The sequence below is a fragment of the Fomitiporia mediterranea genome (genome assembly GCF_000271605.1).
Source record: "Fomitiporia mediterranea MF3/22 unplaced genomic scaffold FOMMEscaffold_5, whole genome shotgun sequence".
In the NCBI taxonomy this organism is placed as follows: Eukaryota; Fungi; Basidiomycota; class Agaricomycetes; order Hymenochaetales; family Hymenochaetaceae; genus Fomitiporia; species Fomitiporia mediterranea.
Genome location: NW_006760390.1, coordinates 1,676,415 through 1,685,840, shown reverse-complemented (window position 1 = coordinate 1,685,840; position 9,426 = coordinate 1,676,415). Strand labels below are relative to the sequence as shown.

Genomic DNA, 9,426 nt, shown 5'->3' with positions numbered 1-9,426 from the left:
GAACCAAGGAGAAGCATTTGTGGAGGAGCGCTTGCAACTTACACCGGGGTGGTATTTTGTCCATTCCAGGGGTAACTGGTTGGGACGTGTATCAGGCCTTCCAGGGCTGTTCACTAGAGCCCAGGGAGAAGGGTTTACCAATTTTCAGTAAACTGTTATTCTTGGCTAGTTGGATAGCAGCAGTGAATGACTACAATATGGGACCTTTCATGCACACTCATGCAACGGCCAGGAGCATGAGAGCTTCTGTTTGATTTGACTACGTCACTACGTTGATGTTCTAGCTTATGTAAATTGTGCGCGCGAGATAACAACATGGTCCATTTTGGGGAAGTCTATTGTCGCTAGTAGTCACGGGATGTGACAATTTGTTACGGTGAGCTCAGGCTAGGGGCACTGCACGTAGGCGGCCACAACGAATCAACATCTGTACAGCGACTCGACTTACTGCCCTCCTTTCTCTTCTCTCCTCCATCTTATGCAATCATGGCTTCGTCCTCTTCATCATCTTCTCCAGAAATATCACACTCGGCCCCGACCTTTGACCCTTCCTTCTTCTCAGATGCCTCGCTCGACGAGGTGCTCGAGGAATTATCCACGTAAGCTCGCCTGCGTCGTTTAGCCAGTGTACAATTCCGATGTCCAATTCTGTCTTCATACACAGTCGATTTATCATGAATCTTCCGGATCAAGAGTTGGAATCCGTTGAGCGGATGTGCTTCCAAGTCGAACAAGCGTGAGCCACGAGTCATCCTGACCCTTGCCGCTCCTCACTTCATTGCATCGCTTCCTTTTAGGCACTGGTACTACGAGGATTTTATGCGCGAAGCGAATCCAAAGCTTCCAAGCTTGACGCTCAAGAGATTTTCTTCCATCTTTTTTAACTCATGTCCCCTTCTTCGTCAATGGAGCGCCGAACACGAGCAATACTTCAACACCTTTATGCAGTACAAGGTTCGCGTTCCCGTGTGTGGCGCGATCATGCTCAACGACAAATGGGATAAGGTGCACAGTTCGCACATCTTCCTCATAGTCTTCGACTAAAGTTACTGCGTACAGTGTATACTTGTGAAGGGCTGGAAGTCGTCCGCAGGCTGGAGCTTTCCTAAGGGAAAGATCAACCAGAATGAGCCAGCACACGAGTGTGCAGCACGCGAGGTAGTATTCGCAGCATACTGTCTTCGCATATTCTAATAAATGTTTTCCATAGGTCGCAGAAGAAACCGGTTTCAACATCTCTGAATATATTCGCCCAAAGGACTGCATTGAAATGACGATAAGAGAGCAACGGGTGACGCTTTTCATCGTAGGAGGGATCCCCGAGGACTATCCCTTCCATACTCGTACTAGAAAGGAGATCAGCGTGCGTATAATGACTGTATCGTTTAGACAGTTGTCTCATCCGCCTACATCTGCAGAAAATTGATTGGTTTAAGCTTTCGGACCTCCCTTCTTGGAAGCGTAATAAACAAGTTCCTGGGAAGTTTTATTTGATTTCTCCTTTTGTCCAGTGAGTTTGTCACGCACATACCGTGTCTTCGTGTCTCACATGGATGTATAGTGCCTTAAAGGAGTTCATTAGAGTTAATAAGCCCACTCGCCGTCGTCAAAATCGGCGAAAGAACGTTGACGATCCAAGCGTGGACCTCTCGATCCAAACGAATCTCAATGGTGATGCTGATATTGAGCATCGTCAACAGACATCAATTAGAGCCGTCAGCCTTGAACGCGATGTGCATGGCTACAGCTCATCGTCTGTCGATAATGGCGAGCCTCAGACTCCTTCGCCTCAGTCAACGGAGGCAATGCCTGTCGCTGCGGAAGTTGATACGGAGAGCAACTCTGATGCTCCATTGGATCCACATTTTGCGCGGTTGCTGAGTAGCCTCACTCTTTCTGCCAGTAAACCCGAGCTCAACAAGGAAACCGAATTACGATCTACTTCCGTTACCCCAACTTCAGCGAAAAGTAGTCTTGCGTCTGCTACCGAGAAAGAAAAGAATTGTTCAAGGCCCATGGGTGCCTTGGACAATGAAGTTAGGAATGCGGACCCCATCCCGCCAATTGTTACTGCAAATTCTCTTTCTCTGCTCGGTACAAAGTCTCCGGTTGACTCTTCTAGGTCAGATAGTTCAATCGTGACTATTCGACCTCAGAGTGCGCAGGCGTTACCCTCAGGTCCGGCCTTTCCAAACACAGCTTCTGATCGTCACCTAAAGCACTTGGCTCTCCTCGAGTCTGTTGCTCAGGAGGCTGCAATTTCGACGCCAGTTGGCGCAGCTCCTCAGTTTCCTCATCCTGGTCCACCACAATCTGTTCCACCCATGCCTTTTGGTCTGGATGGTGCTGCACTCCTTCCTGCAGGGCCTGTGATACATAATGTTGGGATGAGGCCTAATGTAAATGGTCGACCTGTCACATCGATTCCGATCGATCCGTTTGCGATTCGTCCCGTGACAAGTCAAGCGCTATTTCCACCCCCACCTTCCATGCGCCGTCATGGGCCAAACATGTCTATGCAACAAGATTCTTTGCTTTCCATACTGAGAGGATCAAATGGTCAACCTGCAAATGGACAAGTTCCGTTTTATCATACACAACCTTTCGGTGCCGCTCCTATCCAAGCACCTGTACCATTCGGTGCTGGATCGGTACAACCGAGCCCGTTTATGCCGCCTACACGGACGCGTACTCTAGTGCCCCAGCCACTGCGGGTAATGCCGCCTCCGACTGGACCAGTCCATCTCAACTCAGGACCTCTCACTGCGCCGCTGCCACCCCCTTCTGCGCAGCCACAACCTCCCTTTATCCAACATGGGCCAAACATGCCAGTAAATTCATACAAGCCTATGCAGCCTAATGCGGCTCAATTGCTTTCAATTCTCAACCCGAACTCAGCTCATACGTTAGTATCGGACGCCACACGCCCTAATTTTTCCACAGGCAACTCTGCGGCCCCTCCCCGCTTATGATTAAGTTTGCAATGTACATAGATGAATTGTTTATTGGTCTCTCATTCAGGCATATTTTCTCTGCACGTCTTCTGTTTTGGCTATTGTGGCGCGACGGAATCCACTAATAATTATGATTCCTTGTAGCATCCCTGTCTCTGTGCTATTCTTGACGCTTCTTTTCTTGACTTACTTTTATATTCTCTTACACCACAGCTCTATATCTCGGCTTCCTTCATAGCTTTCCTCGTTCGTTCCAGTGCTACTTATCAACCCAAGTGTCAACTTCACATTCGCCTCCGAAATGATATTTCATTTCATCCTGTCATTCCTTGTTCTGAATTGAATCGATCCTTCTCCATCAGGTTTGCATCTGTACCAGTACCATAGTTTTTGTAGCAGAAGTCCTGTCGTTAAAGTTTTCCCCGCGGCAAATGAAGAATTCAGATTTGTGCCATTGTCGAAACACGGTGTGAAGGAACGTGCGTTATGAGTTTGATGACGTAATGAAGGTACCGCGTACTGGAGTCGTTTCTCTGTTTCCTTCATTTTCCTTCTTTTTATTCACTCTTAATGGACGACTATTGACGCCTACTAGTCAGCTTCTTGTGTCGCTTCACGACCTTCTATTTCGCACTCATTCTCTTTTTTCTTGCTACACAAAGACGAGTTTGCTCGTTGCCACAAGATGCTGTCTGCTGGTGGACTCAAAATTTTCTCTGGTACATTGACGCCAACGCTTGTGTCCACTGCATTCATTCACGCAAAACGTTACAGGGACAAGCCATCCTGAGCTCGCAGAGATCATAGCACGCCGGTGGGTCATATATGTCTCAGCTATATTTCGTCAGAGGTCTCATTCTACTCTGCATACAACCATTACTTCAGACTTGGCATTCCTGTCTCGAACGCAGAAGTAACTTGCAATGGTGTCGGGGAGACCTCCGTACGCATCGGGGAGTCGGTGCGTGAGCACGACGTGTACATCGTGAACACTGGACATGGCGAAGTGAACAGATCACTCATGGAGATGTGCATCATGATCCATGCTTGCAAAATCGCGAGCGCAAAACGTATCACGGCCGTGCTTCCTCTATTCCCGTATGCGCGTCAGGACAAGAAAGACAAAAGTCGGGCGCCCATTACAGCTAAGCTCGTCGCGAATATGTTACAGAAGAGCGGGTGCGACCATGTCGTTGTACGTCTCCACACGTCCTGTTTCTCTACACGCCGAACTTATCGGGTTTCCCGTGTGTGTCTGTGAATAGACGATGGACCTGCACGCATCGCAGATTCAGGGATTCTTTGATGTTCCCGTGGACAAGTAAGTAACATTTGTAGAGAAGTGGTAGAGTGGGGAGCTGACATTGAGTCCTATTACCAGCGTGAGTGCTGTCAGGTTATATGCGTTCTAGCTGAATTTCACACGCATGTCTGCCTGCGGCGTTATCGAAGTTATATGCAGAGCCGTCTGCCATTTTGCACATCACAACCAATTATGATGTGAACGATATCGTAATCGTCAGCCCGGACGCGGGCGGTGCAAAACGGTGAAGTTCTAGACTTGTTTCACTCCGAGTTCTGCTCGCAGCGGTTGCTTATTTTTGGACTGTTTTAGAGCGACTTCGATTGCCGATCGTCTAGGCGTGGACTTTGCACTGTTCCATAAGGAAAGGAAGAAAGCGAATGAAGTCTCGCGGATGGTACTCGTAGGACATGTAAAAGGGAAGACGGCGATCTTGGTGGACGACATGGCGGACACGTGTGGGACGCTCGTGCTTGCGGCAAAGCAGCTCACGGAAGCTGGTGCGACGAAAGTTGTCGCGATCGTGACGCATGGGATTTTGAGTGGAAATGCGCTGAATAGCTTGGAAGAGAGCACGTTGGAGAAGCTGATTGTGACGAACACGATCCCGCAAGAGACCCATCAGGCGGCGTGTTCAAAGGTGGAGGTGATTGACATCGGCATAGTGCTTGCGGAAGTTATCCGACGGAGCCATTATGGCGAGAGCGTCTCGAAGCTCTTCGATGAAGTGCCGTTTTGATCCCTTGACGCAGACTTTGCTGTATGTAGACATGTACTACTCGTAAGCACTACGGAATAAAACCCAAAAAAAATGGCAATGTGCGGCAAAGCGTAGGCCCGAGAAAAACCGTAGCCGGGGGTGTCGCGGGTCCGCACCGGGAATGAATTGAGAATTGGGTTTGGAGCGCTCGGATCGGCGCGATTGTCACGCTAAGAAGTGTCGTCCGGAAAATGATTTTGATGCAGTTCTTCCCATTTACTTGTGTTTTTTCCTGTTTCTATCCTTCCATTCCAAGTAGGTATCGCCAGCGACTCTCTCCTTCCTCCCTCCTCAACGTCCCCTGCGCTCGTCGGCAATAGCGAGCAACTCCTCTCGCCCCGCCGTCGTCACCGCTCACCGCCAGCTGCGCGCGACTTGTATTTGAGTGTCTTGAGCAACGCCCGGGCCGACCCCGGCCACCTGTGTTGACCCCCGACCCGACACCTGAGCCGTCTCGTCAACACTCGTCCCGTCCGTGGCATTCGCCGTCGCTCTCCTCCTTCGTCTTCGCCCACACAGACGCCTTCGACGCAGCCGTGCTCTCCCACTCCTTCCTTCTGCCGTACATTGTCCTAACTTAATATTTTATCTCTCCTTTTCATGTCCGATTAGTTCTCATCCTCCCTCCGCCACCCCGCACCTGTCACGTATCCTCTCCCAGTCTTAGGGCAATGCTCGCCGATCCAGTAGTATCATGTACGCATCCTCAACCCATGTCCAGCAGCAGTACAATCCACATATTCCAAACGGCCATACCCACACCCACCACACCCACCTACAACCAAATGGGAATCACCATCCCCATCCGACACCCAACCATCGGCCCTCCGCCGCTGCGGCGCCGAAGGAGCCCATCCGTGTCCAAGCAATCCCCTCTATTGTCGTCGATGGCAGTCGACTCATCCATGGCGACGCCCAGAGTAGTCAGTATTGCCCACATGTTTCCACTTATGCATAGCCGACTGACTAGCCGACTTCTTTTCACTTCAAGGCTCCGAACGTTCCTACACACCGATTAAGGTTGTGGGAGATGGCTCCTTTGGCACCGTCTGGCTCGTTGATTGGCACTCGACGCTCCCGCCGAATACACCTCTATCCCCCATGCAATGTGGCGCCGGTGCGAGACCGGAGTGGGCTGGGAAACGTTTGGTCGCATTGAAGCGTATGAAGAAAAGATGGGAAGGGGGATGGGACGAGTGCAGAAAACTGAAGGAACTTCAGGTGCGTGTCCATTTTGCATTCCATACACCGTCGATGATTGACCAGTGGACTGTTTGAAATTTCTCAAGTCATTACGAGCCATACCATTTCACCCCAACATTATTCCACTGTACGATTTCTTCCTGCTCCCGTCCACCAAGGAACTTTACTTCGTGTTTGAACCCATGGAAGGCAACCTGTATCAGCTGATTAAGTCGAGGAAAGGACGTCCATTGGCAGGCGGTCTCGTCTCCTGTATCTTTCGGCAGGTCGTATCGGGACTTCATCACATCCATGCGAACGGCTACTTCCACCGGGACATGAAGCCCGAAAACCTCTTGGTGACAACGACCGGTCTATTCGATTATCGCAATGTATCGCCGTTAGCCGCACCTTCTGCCCCACCGGAAAAAGACGTTGTCGTCATCGTGAAACTTGCCGATTTTGGTCTGGCACGGGAAACAAAGAGTAAGCCGCCATACACGGAGTACGTCTCCACGCGTTGGTATCGTGCTCCAGAAGTGTTGTTGCGTAGTCGAGATTATTCGAACCCAGTTGACACTTGGGCACTTGGCACAATCATGGCAGAGCTTATTAATTTGAAGCCTCTTTTTCCTGGAGGAACGGAGATCGACCAGGTTGCTCGGATTTGCGAAATCCTAGGAGATCCGTCGGATGAGTATGGCGTAGATGCACGTGGAGTTTCTAATGGGGGCGGCAAATGGCTGAGAGGGATAAAGATGGCACGCGCAGTAGGCTATCAATTCCCTAAGGTAATGACGGTTTTTAGCACATCCGGGACATTCCTTGCTCATACTCTTCTCAATTTATTAGCTCAAGCCAGTGCCCATGCATTCCCTTTTTGACCGCAATGTCCCACATAGCTTAATCCAGTGCATTTCAGATCTTCTCAAATACGATCCAGATGCACGATTGACTTGTCGACAATGTCTGGATCACTCATACATTATGGAGACAATGCCCGGTAACATCCCACCCGGTCCGCAGGTGCCAATTCAAATCAGCGTTACCCCGTCACTCAAGCCAGCTTTGAGCATGACCTCCTTGTCGCCTCGTACGGTGCCTCCGTCCCATTCGAACTCTCCGTCCAACGCTAAACCGGCGTTCAATGTCAACACGAACTCGCATCGGAAACCATTCTTCTCTCAGGCTACCGGACCAATGTCACCGACTCCAGATTTGTTGGAAGCCTTGCAAATTCAGACCGACGAATGCATCACGTCTTATAATCCAGCACTACCGGGTTCTATGTTTACAGGGGCGAATCACATACAAGGCACCTGGACAAACGGTACTGTGCAACTCCAGAATGGGCAAGGAGATGCAATGGACGTCACACCCTCTTCGCCCCAACATGTTCCACAGCAGGTACCCGAGCCTATGGAGGTATCGCCCTCTTCACAGGAGCTGCCCAAACACCTTCCCGGCACGGAGCAACCGCTGGCAGTGCCATCTATACAACAGTCACCGACCGGGTCGAAGCTAAATCACCTGTTCAGGAGACCAGCGAGATTAGGGAGGCTTATGTTCGGAAACGGGGAGAAAGGACAGCAGCACGTGCTTCCTCCCGTGGACGAACTCAATGTTGCATCGTCTTCGTCTACGCCATCGTTGAAGCGCACGCAAACGTCAAGCACAGACAGTCATCCTGCATCAGAGATATCCTCTATTGGTGAACCAATAGTTATCGAACCACCACCTCCCATGGACGCGAAGACACGTAAGAAGGAGGCTGAGCGTATCGCATTGGAAGCGGAGAAGGCTCGGCGTGCTTTGGCTGAGAAACGCAGTCGGGAACAAGCTAGGGCCGTCATGCAAAAGCGTAGCCAGATGATTAAGCAGAAACACGGCTCCGACTTTGACTGGGACTCGGCTAACGCGACCCAATTACTCGGTGTTCAGAAGCCAAAATCCAAACAGCGCTCTGGCATCGCACAGGCGTCATCCTCGTCTGCGACTATCAATGCTGCTGGTGGGCGATTCCGCGGTTCAAACGAGGCAACTAATCCAATGGATTATGAGAACCACCGTGAAGCCGAGCATCGGACTAAAGCGAGGCGACGCGACCTTGATGATGATCATTCCATGTCCTCGTCTGATCTGCAAAGCATCGGCAGGTTGTCTGTAATGTCCTTTGCAACGGTTGAAAGTGACCCAATCTCCACGAGGCTGCGGCATCGACCAAGCCTCTTCGGCGTCACTCGCATGCAATCTGCTTCTTCCCTTCGAACGTCATTTGGCGATGAGTTGTCGATATCCGCTCACTCATCCAATTCGCCTTCGTTCGAGCAACAACTCGTAAGCGATTTTGACTCAAGGGCTTCCATGTCGTCATATGATGCCGCACGGTCTTCAATGTCCGAAGCAAGTTCGCCTTTGCCGATGCACTCTCTGTCACTTTCTGGGCCGCAGCAGCAACAACAGTTGTTGAACCGACAGCCATTTATCACGTTGCCTAATCCTCTCCCTCCGATGCAGCATCAAAGCTTTCGTGCACCCACCCCGAGTAGTCCTTATGAATATGGGCAATATGGGCAGATTCAGGCGCAGCCACCCAGCCCGGCAATAGCGCCTCACTCTGCAATAAACCCCATGTTCAAAGTTGTAAGTGATTATACCTCTAATGCTTCAATGCATGATACCTAACACGGACTTCTCAGCCACCATTGCCTCCACGCACGGAAGACGGTATCAACATGCCGCACAGCCCATTACCACCATTCTCACAATTGGAATCGATTGCTGAACCTCTACAACCTTTAGTAGTTCGGACTGAAGATTCATGACAACACTCGTTCGTTCTATTTCTGTTCGCCTTCTGCATTCCTGCGCATAGTCACAGCTTTCTCTCGTTTTTATCTTCGTTGTTTACCATCTAAGTTTTTCTTCTATTCTTTAATCGCATACTCGTTTTCTTTTTCTGACCCCAAACAAATTCCATTCGTTTCGTTTTTTTTTCCTGTCTCACTTGTCGCTCCGGCTCTTCTCTTCTCTTTCACACGGATTTCTCGTATTCCGCAGTATTATTATCTCATCTGTCGAAGCACAATTTTTTTCTGTTTTTTTCTTACTTTACAACTCAGAGTTTCGTTCAGCGTCCGTAACTGTTGTTAGCTTCCGTCACTCATCTTGTTACTCAAGCTGCTGGTTCTGTGTGTGGAAAGCCAGAACGGGACGTAGTAGACATA

The 9,426-nt window shown here is 50.1% G+C and overlaps 3 protein-coding genes across 3 annotated transcripts; all 3 read left to right on the top strand.

Annotated features, from left to right (window-relative positions):
* Nucleotides 1-486: 486 nt before the first annotated feature.
* On the top strand, nt 487-1,514 carry FOMMEDRAFT_82947 (DCP2-domain-containing protein; the record flags this gene model as incomplete). The annotated part of the gene is made up of 6 exons (XM_007265503.1): nt 487-599; nt 665-736; nt 798-1,005; nt 1,060-1,161; nt 1,211-1,363; nt 1,419-1,514. The coding sequence occupies 6 exons, from the start codon at nt 487-489 to the stop codon at nt 1,512-1,514; spliced, it is 744 nt and encodes a 247-aa protein (XP_007265565.1).
* A 2,015-nt stretch (nt 1,515-3,529) lies between these two features.
* On the top strand, nt 3,530-5,061 carry FOMMEDRAFT_140065 (phosphoribosyl pyrophosphokinase). The gene is made up of 6 exons (XM_007265502.1): nt 3,530-3,673; nt 3,729-3,768; nt 3,840-4,149; nt 4,220-4,275; nt 4,406-4,501; nt 4,570-5,061. The coding sequence occupies exons 1-6, from the start codon at nt 3,640-3,642 to the stop codon at nt 4,994-4,996; spliced, it is 963 nt and encodes a 320-aa protein (XP_007265564.1). The 5' UTR covers nt 3,530-3,639; the 3' UTR covers nt 4,997-5,061.
* Nucleotides 5,062-5,319: 258 nt separating this feature from the next.
* FOMMEDRAFT_121355 (Pkinase-domain-containing protein) lies at nt 5,320-9,151 on the top strand. Its single transcript, XM_007265501.1, has 5 exons — nt 5,320-5,940; nt 6,009-6,238; nt 6,307-6,990; nt 7,052-8,842; nt 8,899-9,151. Exons 1-5 carry the CDS (start codon nt 5,712-5,714, stop codon nt 9,022-9,024), a joined length of 3,060 nt encoding a protein of 1,019 aa, XP_007265563.1. The 5' UTR covers nt 5,320-5,711; the 3' UTR covers nt 9,025-9,151.
* The last annotated feature ends 275 nt before the right edge of the window (nt 9,152-9,426 follow it).